Raw genomic sequence first — 14,712 nt, forward strand, 5'->3', positions numbered from 1 at the left:
TAGAATATTTTGTTGTGTCTTAAGTTATTTAGTTATTGTCTTAGATATTTACACTATTAAATATATAATTTGCTCGTGTGGACGACATGTTTGTGACAATTTATCTGAGGGCGTCCAATCTTGTCAAGTTGATGCGTTACGTTTTTGACCGGATATCATATGCGTGTGGTAAGGAACATTGATTTAAGTCCATCACATTTAGCCAAAACTCATATATCTTGGTAAAAATCGAAATTTATGAGCATGAAAACTGATTACCGTCCATCAACGTATCTTTAAATCCATTTGAATTACCTCATGCTGCTTATATCTTTCCGATGAATTCCGTTACCGATCGTAAACCAGGTATCATGTTCGAAAGAAAGTTCGTTAAAGTATCTAGCAACAAGAAACATGTTTGTTTCTTGTTGTGTTTTGTTACTATTGTAGTCATAATATGTGAAGAATCCATCAGACAAGTATTGATGGACCTTATAGTAAACCGCATACAAAATACATTTCTAACCATACAGACGCAAGTGCGCTAATTAATTAGAGCAACAATGTCCTCAGCACTAAATCTTAGAAAAGATGAAAATGCTATTAATGTATTGCCAGTTATAAAAGGCAGTCGTTTTATCTGAAGTCAATGATTGAAATGGACACCGATAATCGATTTTTCGATCGAATCTTGGCTGTCGTTTGCACCTCGTGCCTATTAAGTGTGTTGCTCATTGGTATGTACGACAGAATGTTAGTTTTGTATTCATTTTAATGCTTTCATTATTCAGCATTTGAAGAGAAAACTTCTTTACATCATGAATCGCACTTGAGAGTTGATGGACCACCGTATGAACCTGTCCAATGTACGTATGTGATGCATTTAATTGATGATAGAAACTAACATGATATTCACTTCCATTCTTTAGTGCGCTTGTACCTTGGTGTGCAACCAGGAAATAAAAACTGTCCACGCGGAATGTATCGTCCAAGTGGGGTTGGCATAACTATTGGCGAGTGCGAGTTTTGTCCTCGTGGTGTTTATGGTGATAGTCCTGGTTTAGAATCGAAAAGCTGTACGGCAAAGTGTCCAAAAGGGACCTTTAACGATAAACTTGGCGCGAAGAGCATCTTAGACTGTAAATTATGTCCTGCTGGCGTTTTTGGATCAAGTACTGGACTTACAAGTAGTCAGTGTTCGGGACCATGTCCAAACGGCAAATATTCGATGAATGAAGGAGTTACTTCAATAAGTGCCTGTATGGATTGTCCACCACTCTATCGCGGACCACAAGGCTATCGAGGCAATGATATTACGATGAAGCACGGTGGGGGTTATCCATGTAATCGCTATCAGTATGGCAACACTATAATCAATAATCGTGACAAAAACAACGATGTTTGGTTGGCTGGATATATTTCGAACGCTCGAAAGTCCGCGAACAAACCGATCAATGACGATACTACGCCATGGTGACAATCTAGATATATATAATATTATATTTCATTTTTTTAATATAATTGTACAACTAAACTTGCTTAAGAGCAGATTCTAGAGACATCCGTAGCAAAATCATTATACAAAAATTCCAAGAAAAGCAAAACGGCTGCACGATATGGTTCCAAGAGCAATGATTAGATGTAATTACAAGAGCATGAATTTGACTTGCAAATCACTTTCATTGGCAGAATGACGCGCACAAGGTCGACATACAGACAGAAGCACGAGCTGGATGCATACGCGAAGGCAAACCCTCGTCTCCGTCACCAGTATCTCGCTTCATGGGTACTCCCCGAGTTCCGCAAGACCATTGGTCGTTCGATGGTAACCTGCGTCGTCTCAGCGCCACCCCTAGTCCTATTTAAAATGAACGCGAACGCCAACACCAGCCCCGATTCCCAGACATGTAGCTGCTCTTGCTAGAGTTTGTGCAGCTGCATCAAGCCTAGCAATTAAGAACGCAAACAAGCTTCTCCATCTGCAAGACGTCTCGTAGTCATGGGCGCAGAAGTTCAAGCGGCATTACAGCATTCGTTTCTCACTTCACAAGGCAAATCTGGGTCAGTGGATCTCGCCACGGTCAACTTCAAGCGCTGCGAATTATAGGCTATGATTGAATAGTATGAACCGCAGGATATCTTCAAGCTCCATAAGACCAGTCTGTCGCAACTTGCAACATCCGTGGGATTGAGAAGGATAAAGCGCGTATTACTGTCGGTCTGTGCTGCAATATGGCAAGTACCGAGAAGGTGGATCCCGTCTTCATCCACAGCAGCAAGAAGTCTCGCTATTTTGCGGAGTGAACAGAGAGCGCCTTAATGTCCAACTCTACGCGAACAAGAAGTCTTGGATGACGCGCGTTGTCTTTTTGGAATGGCTCCAACACTTCAATATCAAGATGCTCAGCGAGAGAGTGCTGCTGTCGGTGGGCCACGCGTCGTCCCACGATAGGATCGAGCTTGCCAACGTCCGTGTATGCTTTCTCTCACCCAACTCGACACATTTCTTGCAATCACTCGCCACTGGTGGCGGGGCTGCCGTAGCTCTTTGCTTAGAGGAAGCTCACTAAGGTCGCCCACCTTATGCTCTATACCGAACCAGTACGAGTGTAGCGGATCGCAATCCACTACCTCCAAAAGTACCAAAAAACATTAACAAAGGCAAATGTACTCCTTTGTCTAAAATTGAAACTGTGTCTAATTGTTTCAATTACGGTAGTGTCGCCTATATTTAAATCCTTGGGTTTTGTTAATTAATATAGTAAAACCTAGTTAGTATGCATAAATTGGCAGTCCTGCCACACGTAGTGGCTTCTTTTTACAATGTAGCCATACCATTGTGTGATTACACCAACTTGTGTAACACCATCTTGAGTGACCCACCCTTTCATACAAGAGCACGTGTTACACCGTTACACTCTTCCCCATCAAATTTGTGATACCCACAATTCACATGTAACTGTTGCCTCATACGATGCTCGCGTGTCTGGGACACCGTTACGTCCCGACGACTATCTTTAAACATTCTCCGCTCAATGAGCCTTTTGTCTTTGACACGAAACGACTCAGCCTAGCTGATTCCGAGGGTGACCGCAGACAGAGCCCTACCGCTTCTTCTGAACGGGGTGCATCTCCGGACAGTACGTCCGCGGGTTTATGGGCAGCACATCCCAAGCCCTTAGTAACTGAGCGCCTCGAAACGCGCCCGCCCCAGGCGACAAATTTTTAGTCGAGGATTCAGAGGAAGTCGACTGCGAGTCGAACACTGCTTTCTCGGCATGAGAAGAGAAGTAGGGCGAGGTGAACCAACGGCGCAACGTGAGCCCAGCTCTAGCCTTGCGGACACCGTAGTCGTTCCCCGACCTCTCGACTTCCGGGGGAAGTATTATTATTACCAATCGTTTTGACGAGACACAGGATCAGCAATTGGAAGCTGCCCGTACGGCGGCCCTCATGCGCTCGTCCATGTTCGGGCCTAGACCCTCGTGTGGAGTACGGCTTCCGCTCGACAGACCCAGCTACTGAAGCAAAAGACGCGATCGCTCGATCGTTAGACGTCTACATTCTCGAGCCCTCGGTCACTACACAAGCAGAGCTTGACCAGCGGGAAGCTCTCCGAGCTCGCTTCTTGATACCGCACGAGATCCCAATGGATAGGTACCGCGCTCGACTTCGAGCTCAAAGAGGAGACGCTCCTTGCCCGCAATGCAGATGACTCCTGCGGTGCTCGCCTCAGGCGAAACCGCTGCAGTTGATGAAGAGCTTCGAGCGATGGGTGCAGCGGCACCGGAAACTTTCCTTGCTGTCTACCTTACAGCGGAACCGAGAGAAAGTTGACGTGCGCGTAAGACGCCATCTTCGATTTCATTTTGCCAAACAAAAAGCACAACGCCGACTTCCTGCGTATTGTCGCCCTGTGACACATGGAATAATTTATCACGTTCTCGCAAACTCACTGGTTTCTCGCACGAGTGAGTCTATGACCACAGCAGCTCAAGGCCATAGCTCAAGCTCAGCCCATGGCCCTTCGGCTTCCCGGGCTATCGCCGAGAAGCGCGGGGCGCACGACGACGCGAAGCCACATGATCCTTCTAATCAGAAGGGTCCACGACGTCTGTGCAGTCTTGCCGAAGTGGCACAGCAAACTCCCACGAGCCCTTGGATTTTGGGTGTCCGTGCCATTTTACAAGATACTGGATCAAACCCCGTCCACGACGTCAACCCACAAGGCGTTCCATGTGGTAGTGGACGCCACCTTTCTTATCGAGAAGAGTCGGCGGCGGACGATGACGGCTTGATCGATCGTTGTCCACTGACTCGCAATGCTCTTTGAGCTTTTGAGGACAATGTCCGTCGTCATCGGCACTCCGCCAAGCATCTTGCCGAGGTCGCATAACGCTGTGCGGAAGATTTCGAGAGCTTGGAGCACTTTGTGCACCGACTGCCTCACGTTAAGGACTATTACACTCTATTGGAGCGGCTCCCAGCCGTCGGGAGTAGACGGAGACGCCACTTCGTGCGACGGTGGAGCGCCTTGTGCCGTTGAAAACGGAAATTGTTGCACTTCGTGCTCAGAAACAGTTGCTGGTTAGATTCTGGGTGGCTGAGTGTCTTCGAACCCCGCCCCAGCGCCAACGCTTTCGCGTTCACTTGCGCCGGATCCCATTACGGCTTAAGGAAGCACACATAGAGAACCGGGTAGGTGCACATCCTTCTCGACGGGTTCAGCATATATATTAGCCTCGCCTGACCACGACCTTGAATAGGCCAATATACCGTGGACGGAGCTTCTTCTTAAAGACAGCAGACACTGTATGTGTAGGGAAGTTATTAGCGTTTAATGAAACCAGGTCTCTGAACTCAATGTTTTCAACATTTCTTCTTCTTCCTTTTGCGTCTGCATATTTCTTCTGCATGTCTTGGCTTTAGCCATTGCATCGCGAATGTGTCGTTAGACACTCAGTCTAGTAGACAGGTAGTCTTCCGCGTTTTTACGCACGGTGAGGGGGCGACATCAGCTAGTCGTTCAGCTACTCCTACCCAACCAAGCCCTGAGACATGGGATTGCGGCGTCAGCAGGACGCGAGGAAAAAAAAGCCTGTTCACGTAGAACGGCGTATAGCCAATAGATGAATGCACTGCATTGTTCGGAGCAATGTCTATGAGTGGCAACATAGCGCTCCAGCGTTTCAGCGTCTCAGCGCAGACGCTGCGAGCAATGTCTTCGACGACGCGATTCACGCGCTTAGTCTGACCATCAGTCTGCGGATGGTCCGCTGATGCCATAGTCAACTTGGTTCCAGGACGCTGAAGATCGATGACCAAACGTTCCTAGTGAAGCGCGGGTCATATCAGAGTCGGTTACTTCCGGGAGTCCATGCTGTCAAAAGACATGATCGATTAGCAGCGTCGCTGTATTCACACCGTCGATGGTGTCCGGCCCTGCCGCAAGATGAGACATCTTGCTAAAACGGTCCACACAGACTACTAGACCCGTGTTGCCTGCCCCCTCCTTCAGCAGGTCAATCACAAAGTCCATACTCATGGACCGCCAGCGCCCGGAGGGTACCAGTAAACTGGACAGCGGCGCCGCCGCATTCTGAGAGGGTTTCACCTTTTAACACGTCTCAAACGTGCGTACATATGTGCTCGTCCACTTGAACAGCTTGGGCCACCAATCGTGGCGACTCACCGAGCTGTACGTTCTTTCATGACCGAGATGACCGCTCGTGGGCCTCAAAGAGGATAAAACATTTTTATTGTCCATCGTGAGAAACAAAAAATCGTGGCAAATCCTCGAACTGGTGCTATAATGCAGCAACTCGTCACTCAACAAATATTGGCGTAATTGTGCGCGCGAACGCACCGACAATGTATCGTCCGAGTTTCCAAACTCATTGCTCCCAAGAACCCGTAGCAGCGCTACGCACATACTATAAGCCGCGTATGCGGTGCGGATGAAATCTGACACAGACGACGTCACCGTCGTGCCATGAACAAGCTCATAGTCAGATCTGCGTGACAACACACAGCCAAAGCACTCTGCTTTCTGGGCATATACTTTTTCTCGAAGTTCTATTCTACAAAGAATGAGAGCCACCTGTATATCCTCTGCGAGAGGTGAGGCGACTGAGTTGCAGTTCGTAGTGACGCATGATCTGGGTAGATCAAAAACGACTTTGAGCCCAGTAGGTGTAGTCTGACCTTGACAAGTGCATACTTTATCGCAAGTAATTTCTTATCGTAGACTGGGGAGTTTCTCTCCGCAGCTTTAAGCTGGCGAGATTTGAGCGCGATCACCCGATCACGCCCCTCGGCGTCTGCTTGCAGCAGTGCACAGTCGATGGCAAAGTCCGAAGCGTCATAGGCGACACTTAAAGGATAATTGGGGTCTGGCAACACCAGTATTGGTACATGTCGGGGGCTGTCTTTGACCCTGTCAAAAGCTTCCCGATGCTCGGTTTCCCAACACAGTTTAGTATCCTTTCTAAGGAGATTAAACAGACCGTATCATTTCCGCATAATTTGCGCTATAATTGTGCAGGTAGTTGGCGAGGCCAAGCCACTTGCGCAAGATCTTTTGGTGCTTTGATACCGGCCAGTCTACAATGGTCTTGACCTTAGCGGGTTCTGCTCCACGCTTCCCAATGTAGCACCCTAAAAAGGGAATTTCTTCCGTGCCGAAGATTCACTTATCGACATTAGCATACAGCTTATTCGTGCGCATGCACTGAAGCACCGATCTCAAATGGACGATGTGGTTTTCGTCATATGTCCTCCCGTGTCCCGCACGCACGACTGTGGACGAAGATGTCATCAAAGTATATCTGTGCATACGCCCGATAAGGCCTGAACAACTGCGTCACAAGACGATTAAATGTTGCTGGTGAGTTTATCAGCCCTTGAAGCGTCATCAGCCATCCCAGAGCATCCCGCTCAGAGTACTCACCGCTGTCAGCGGAATGTCACTCGCTCTTATGAGCAATAGGTAATACTTATCTACCAAGTCGAGTGCACTGTACTTTGTACCCCACCATGTAGTTCGATAGAATACCCTTTTCAGGAATCAGCGTCTGTGTCGGAATGGTAGCAGCGTCTAGCTTATTATAAGTGTGAGCAAAACGCCACCTGACGTTCGGCTTCCGAACACAAGACGTGGGTGTCGAATGGGAAGACTTGCTCTCGCGTACCATTCCTGCCTCGTCCTTCGCACAGAAAAGGCGTCAATGACGTCACACTGCTCTTTGAGCAGAGGTCCTTGGTATGTTACGCAGAATTGGTTCCTCGAACAAGGTCAATCTTATGACGCACACATCGGTCCGGAGGTAGGATCGAAGACGTCTTAAAGTCCCTTTACTAAAGGATAGTACGGGTCCGAGGGATTTTTCAGGATTGACGATCCACTTCGTGCGTTCAGCACCCGCTTGGTGTCCTCCAAGAACAGCTTCATCCAGAAGCGGCGACGAGTTAATCTCCTCGTTCGGTCGTATAATGACCACCTTGGCTAAATTATCGGTCTTCAAGGCACCGCTAAGCCCTGTGAAGGACATCTCGTCCAGCTCAAGAAGAGCAACCATTGCGGGAATATCCTCGAGGGTGACGTCGCTGGCTTCCTCTCTCGTGTACCGTTGACAAGAGTATATAGCTGCGCGCTATCGTATACGGTAGACACACCCTGTGTCAGGGTCGACACCCAGCGCATTGCAGATAACATACGACTTCGACGTCTCCTATCTAAAGAGGTTTTATGTCTCATCGGAAGCAATTGGATGACGCACTCAGTGTCGTCCAGTATCGTCACTCCCTAATCCAACGGATCCTTGATGTTTTCACAGCATCCGACGAAGAGCTGCTATTTCCACAGTCGCCGCCCAGTGAATAGCGTGCCACTCCACATGCATCAGAAGGGTCCTGGCCAAGATGCCTTGGACCTTGTTCAACCATGTCACTCTCGGTACCTCAAAATGTGAGTAGTGCTAAGTGGATAACGTGGCACTCCACACGCATCATTAGGGCCTCGCCCTCGATGCCTCGGACCTCGTCCGACCATGCCACTCTTGGCATGCAGCAACGTTTTGAAACGTGAGCAGTACTCAGTGGGTTTCGTGCCACTTCACGTGTATTTCTGGAGCTTCGCCCTTGATGCCTCGGCCCTTGGTTGACCATACCACTCTTGGAATGCAGCAGCTGCTTTGATACTTGAGCAGCGTTCCGTGTGCTACGTGCCAATCCACGTTCAGACTGCGAGCCATGCTCTGGACTCTATTCCAAAACACCTTTGATACTCGACAACTCATATACTCCGATCTCTAGCATGTTGACCGTCCCGGCTCAGTGCCCGCACCAATGAACGTTTCTGCTTACTAGCAAAGGTGGGTGTATGACTCACCAGAGCTCCACCAGGAGACGTTCACGTAGCGCGAAGGTCTTCGACCTCCAATGTCGCAATGGTTCAGGGTGTTCCAACCATGTCATACCAAGAATAAGGTCACTTTTTGAATCCGAGTCTAAGACTAAGCAGCGTTCCACGCTATCAAAGTCAAGAACCTTGACACCGACGTCCACAGGGACTCTCGGCACAGTGACCCAAGCCCCTGTCTCTAAGCAAACAGTGACGGTGTCACTCAACCGCGCTTCCAGCGCCTCAACATACAGATGACTTCCTTTAATTACGGAGCGTCGAACATAATTGCCCGACGCACGGAATCGATCAGGATTTGCCATGGCTTCTCAAAGCTCTTCACTGTCGCTTTTACGACCAGCAAGCCCGGCTTGTATACACGTTCCGTTTTTGAAAAGCCCGCAGCTTTTTGGGGTTAGACCCCCGCTGCCCTCTACCTCTTTGAGGCTAAACTGAACTCAGTTTTCCCCCAGTAGGACGCCCCGCGCCTGATTCGAAAGGAGTCATCCGTCGTCGACGGTAGCGTCATGAACGCAGTCGACGCCGACAGCTTCTGCTGTTGGTGCTCTGGTAGAGTATTTTCATAGCTCATCGCCGCCTCTAGGCGTGCGCTTATCGCTTCGGTTCCTTGCGAAACAAGGTGTTTCACGCCCTCAGGGCCAAGCAGTGACATCAGCTTGGTAAGCCTTTCCTGCATGCCCTGGGGCTAAAAGGAGAATTGCTTCATCCTCACAGAGGATTAACGACTCAGATGTAGATTGACCTCGAGTGCTATCGAGTGCAGCGAGGCTGCCGTAGCTCTTCGCTTAAAGGAAGCCAAGCTACGGTCGCCAACCTTACGTTCTATACCAGAACCAGTACGAGCGTAGCGGATCGCAATCTGTTGCGTCCAACATTACCTAAATTCCTTAACAAAAGCAGATTTACTTTTTTGTTCAAAATTAAGCTGTATTTTCCGAATAAATATGTATAATTACTGGCAGTCCTGCCATGCAGTGACTTATTTTTATGGTGTAGCCAGACCATTGTGTGATTACACCATCTTGTGTAATCCAGACCTTTGTACGGACACACCATCTTGTGTGACCCACCCTTTCATACAAGGGCACGTTGCACACAACAAGAGTGACCGTTGGCAACTTTGTTGAGTCCGGATGGCTCCGCGGTCGCATGCTTACAAGTGTTCAATATCGAACGCAAAATAATTGAGTCTGTACAGCATACTGAAAGTCCTACGACCCGGCAGGTGAAGGCTTGAGCGATCCTTTCTTTCAAATACGCAACGTCAGCTTAAAAAACAATTCGTCCCACAAAACAACTTCAATCCAACCCCGGGTCCGACAATGGACCAACAACGAAAGAAATAGACAATGCGCAAAATAACTTAAGAAGTGAGTTTCGCGAGCAAAATTCGGTACCAACCGCCGCAACCCGTAAAGCGTCTCACTGTGCCGAAAGCTTCAGCAAAAATATCAACTTTATAATGCAATTCCACACAAATTTTCTGGTGAACACCTTACGATGCAAGAAAGTTTAGCATCTTGATCGGTAGATGTGCCTAATACTATGCATTTGAATGTAGCTTAAGCCAAAGAAACGAATCCAGATCTAGTGCATGAAATTAATCTGTTTTGATTTCTGATACAATCAGCAACAAACCTGTTGCGACCTTGTTTTATAGTGGTGTAGACCATGATATCATCTTTCCTAATATCGCCAGCTCAAAAAAGTACAAACTAAAGTATTCGTCCGACATTTTCTTAATTCTACAAGTACACCAGCGTGCAAAGTCTTCTTCTCCCTCAAGTTTGTAAAAAAAGTGCTCGAAAATGTAGAAATGAGGGAATGATCGCCATCAGAAAGTTTTTGCAATCACAAAAAAACACGAAATTATTATTGAATTTCAATGGCTTCGCAATCACAATCCGGTCATCGATTGGAAATCCAAAAAAAATAATTTGACTAGAATGTAACAATGGATGACCTCTTTCTAGTCAGAGTAGGATCAGAGGCGTTCAAAAAATTATCCCGGGTGGAAGCTATGCAGAAGTGTACAATTCGAGCAATTCGGCTGGCCCAAAGAAGAAAGCAGCCAAAATAGAGGTACATGAATTTATCATAGAGTACGCGTATCTGTTTCCAACAGAGCTTCCAGCCTTACTCCCACCATAACGAGATATCGTGCATGAGATACATCTCTAGCCGGATACAAAACCAAGCCCATTCAGACTTTCAAATGCTGGTCAACTGCACTCGACCGTTCGGCGCTGAGCTAATCAAGAAGAATTGAATCAAATTGTTCAATTCACCGTGGTTGTCTGGCATATTTCAAGTGCCTCATGAAGTCCCAGTCACCGGCACCACCCGTCGCTCGCGAAATGGCTTCATTTTAACAGTTTAAAACATGCTGATTAGGTGCGTAGTCCACTACCAATACTCCAACTTTTGTCCGATATCGCAAAAAATTCTGCCACATATTGAAGAGCTCTCAGTCGTATATGAGTTGTTCCAGGCTTTTCTCACTGCTTGATCTTGCAAGAGGATACCAGTAGATGCGAATGATCTCAACAAGTTGCCAGCATACCGCGTACCGTACAAACCACGAAATCTACCAGTGGAAGTAGGTCTAATGGGCTTAGCTGGAATGCCCGGTATTTGGACTCGACTGATGAGGAAATTCTTCAGTGAGTTTTTTTCGAAGTGTACTCGTTGACATCAGCGTCGTTTCCACGACTTTGGTCGAGCGTGTCATCCATCTTCACTGTGTATTTGATGTACATTGCGAAAAGACGCTGTACGCTCGCGTCGGTATAAGTGACTTTGTACAAACTTCAGTTAATTTAAGGATGCAAAAAATAATAACCTGATTAAATGACTACACGTTGACAGTCGACTGTCGATAGACTCGCGCCGTCAGGAATTCACGTCAAGTTACCTGAATTCAACAATATTAAAGATATTTAATGTTTTCTCGGTCTTGCCGGCTATAATCGCAGTTTCATCAACAATTTTGCTGTACCGTGCTACCGCTTAGCTGCTTGAACAAGGTAGATGCGCATTGGATAGTTAAATCATACCAACAGCAGACTTTTGACGCCTTAAAAGTGGCTTTTCAGCAAACAACAGTTCTACAGTTGCCAAAATTGGATAGAAGATCTATCATCGTATTCGCTCTTCATTATCCTCCCAGCCAACCCACCGTTCTCGCCGATGCACTTTGGCGTCCGCCGGCATCCAATTCTACGGTAAGGAAAACGACGATATACAACCGCTGCCCACGAAAATTTCGCGTTTCAATTTCCAGAAGAATTGACTATAAATCTTGTGCTCAAGATGAGCAAGGTCAAAGCGTACATCGACCGAGTGCCGCAATTGACTACACGAGAAGTTCACGACTACGCCTGTTTGTGTTCTAGAGGCTCTGTTGTCTCGTTCAACACAAAGTCTTGGTGCCAGACAGATAAAAAAACTGACGGTTTGCAAAAAGATGTTGGAGTCACATTGATCTCAACACTTCGACAAAACAAATTTCAAGCGAACATACTCGAACGACCCATTGTATGCCAATGTTTGGTCTCGCGTCGGGGAAATATAAGCAATCTATCTCATCTTCAAATATTTCGTTCACCGTTTAGACAATCCAAACACGCCCAAATTTTGACTCCACATGATTCCCGATGTTCATGACTTCGCTATCACGACTTATCTAGGTGTTCACTGCAGCGATAATGGGATACTGTGTGCAAGTTCTTGACACGACGTGTTTGCATCTCAGCACATACAACTGCGACTGCCGAAAACATCACCGAGTTGTTCTGTATGCGCGTCATTCGACTTTTACTTTTTTAGTTTTTAATATAATCTAAAGTTCGCATCAAAACGCTTGACCGCTTTGATGGCGCACATGAATATTATTACGCAATGACACTCGCTCATCTCGCCCAAACTGATGGTCAGAATGAACGCCAAATCAAATACTTAAGGATTTTCTTCGTTTTTCAATTTCGTATCTTGGTATATACTGAAACGGATTCTTACCGATGATCAAGTTTGCTCACGCTACTCAAGTTGCAAAGTCTTTGAGGTTGTTACGTTCTACATCGAAACTGGCCGTTAGAACTAAGCAATTTTGCCACACGATTGAATGATGATAATTACAGCTGCGCAAACGTTTTTGAACATGCGTCCGTCAATGTTTATTGCCAGATATCATCGACGTAATTAAAGAATACATATATATAACGCTCAGGAGCATCAAAAACAGCATTACGACAGCAAAGGTAGTAAATTCACCTTCATAGTTGGTAATTTAGTGTAGTTAGTGATGGCAGATCTTAACGTCAGTCGTGCTCCCACCGACGAACAAGCCCTTTCACACAAGTTCGATCCAATGTTTATTTGTCCGAACAAAATCGTCCATAACGTAGCAACGCTCGACTCGCCCCACAACATGTGACATTTGTCCAAAACCTTTACGTCGACATGCTCCGTGTATACCACAGCAATCCCGATCGATTCGAAGGCATATGGTTTTGAAACGCAAGTTCTGTAGTCTTCAACCAATCCGTTGAAAGGCGATACATCATCGAAGAACAACAATCGCAAGCCGGAATACTTAGTAAGGTGTCAAATCACAAGAGCGCAGGGTATAATGGGCTACACTAAGCCAATACATGAAGGTATTCTATGTACCTTCTGTATGCATTGTGAGAATTTATAAAAAAGAATATTACAATATGGTATTTCCAAATTCATACATGACATCTTATCTGAAGTCATAAACATTCTGCGTAATACAGAATGCTAGCTTCTTTTTGGGAATCTGAACTGGCGACGAGACCGACGTGTCTTTAAAAGTCGAAGCTCAAGCTTTTTGAAGTTCAAGATCCGTACACCCAAAATCTTGTATAAGTTCAAGCTGAGGTTTACCCTCAGCACACTCTTGATTTTTAAAACAAAAACCCAAGGTTTAATGAGTATAACTTTTAGGAGCCCTTGTAGTGTTTTGCATGTGAGCTAGGAACCATTAATTTTTTGAGTCAGTTGCAAATTTGCTTTGAAAGACTGAAGTCGCTCTTCTTTCCTCCAAGTCGGTACCCTCCTTCTCCCTCCACGTCGGAGAACACTTCCTCGATGGACAAGCGTGACTGTTGTGTTTGAAGTACTGTTTGTGAACAACGCCCTCTTATATATGGGAGTTGGAAAGGAACATCAGGCATTGCGGTCACCAGAGCATTTGGTTGACACCTACCAATCGAGTCTCGTTGTTAGCAAGCAAATCCCAGACAATTTTCAGACACAATGGCAGTAGTTGCACCACCAAGTCTACCTTTATCGGGGGATTTTGTAGTGATTGTGTTAGTTAGATTGCTGACGTATCTACTTCTCATCTTGTCCTTCTGTCACCGACCGTAGATAGTGAAAATACAGGATCTGCAAGCGAAAGCAGACGTAAGAATAAAGAAACATCAGATCAGATGTAGAGCTGAGTCATGATCAATGTCACTGCTTTGTCCGCTCAAGACATCAAGACTCACCTCCGACCGCAACAACTAAATTCGTGGTATTTTTTGCAAGAAGGTAAGCCTGCCATCCATGCTTTCTTGTTGTATCTATACATGAAGCCGAGCTCCATGCTGGTTTTTGCCTCTAAACATCTTGGCTTAGTAGCGCGTTCAATAGACAAATATTTGTCCTTTTGCCGGATCCACCTGCGCTGTAGGCAAACGAAACACTCACTTCCAGGTCTATCCAAGTGTAAGTATAAGCAATTGTCCGATCAGATCACATACTCCAAAAGCTTAGACGCCTGCTAGCAAATTCTCACTTTTAAGCATTCTATCGAGCTTACAAAATCATGACGCATATAGAGAGGTGTTCTGGCCATCTATAAGAACTAGACATTTTTTCGTCGTATTGTCATGAGCAGCGGAGCCCTTTTACCTTCATCATGTTTCCGTCCGCCATAAATCGCTGTGCTGACAGTAAAGCATCCAACTATCGAGGGCATCGTCTACTTCTAGGATAAAATGATATCGACCTCATGTTGCTGAGACAGGTACGCAAAATACGAAATATCGTCAATAAGCTCAAAATTATGAGCTTAGCAAACATTTGAAATATTAAATCTGAAATTCCGTTTATGACTTCAAATCCTAGATGCGATCTCTTACTTAGAAATCTGTTTAAATTTGATGTAGCCGAGGTGCTTTTGCACTGTCAAAGTCAAAAAGAGGGTCGAAGAGAAGGAGGGAGAGCTAGTCCAGGTGTGACATGGTGATTATAGCTAAGGATCTTTTAATTCTGACGAACTTATAGTGACTTGTCAACGG

The 14,712-nt window shown here is 46.2% G+C and overlaps 2 protein-coding genes across 2 annotated transcripts; both read left to right on the top strand.

The window, feature by feature from the left end:
* Nucleotides 1–637: 637 nt before the first annotated feature.
* PHALS_05407 (Insulin-like growth factor binding protein, N-terminal) lies at nucleotides 638–1,456 on the top strand (the record flags this gene model as incomplete). The annotated part of the gene is made up of 3 exons (XM_024722975.1): nucleotides 638–716; nucleotides 771–845; nucleotides 909–1,456. 3 exons carry the CDS (start codon nucleotides 638–640, stop codon nucleotides 1,454–1,456), a joined length of 702 nt encoding a protein of 233 aa, XP_024573998.1.
* Nucleotides 1,457–11,713: 10,257 nt separating this feature from the next.
* On the top strand, nucleotides 11,714–12,067 carry PHALS_05408 (uncharacterized protein; the record flags this gene model as incomplete). Its single annotated transcript, XM_024722976.1, has 1 exon — nucleotides 11,714–12,067. One exon carries the CDS (start codon nucleotides 11,714–11,716, stop codon nucleotides 12,065–12,067), a length of 354 nt encoding a protein of 117 aa, XP_024573999.1.
* Nucleotides 12,068–14,712: the final 2,645 nt, after the last annotated feature.

The sequence above is a fragment of the Plasmopara halstedii genome (genome assembly GCF_900000015.1).
Source record: "Plasmopara halstedii genome assembly, contig: Scaffold_289, whole genome shotgun sequence".
Classification (NCBI taxonomy): Eukaryota; Oomycota; class Peronosporomycetes; order Peronosporales; family Peronosporaceae; genus Plasmopara; species Plasmopara halstedii.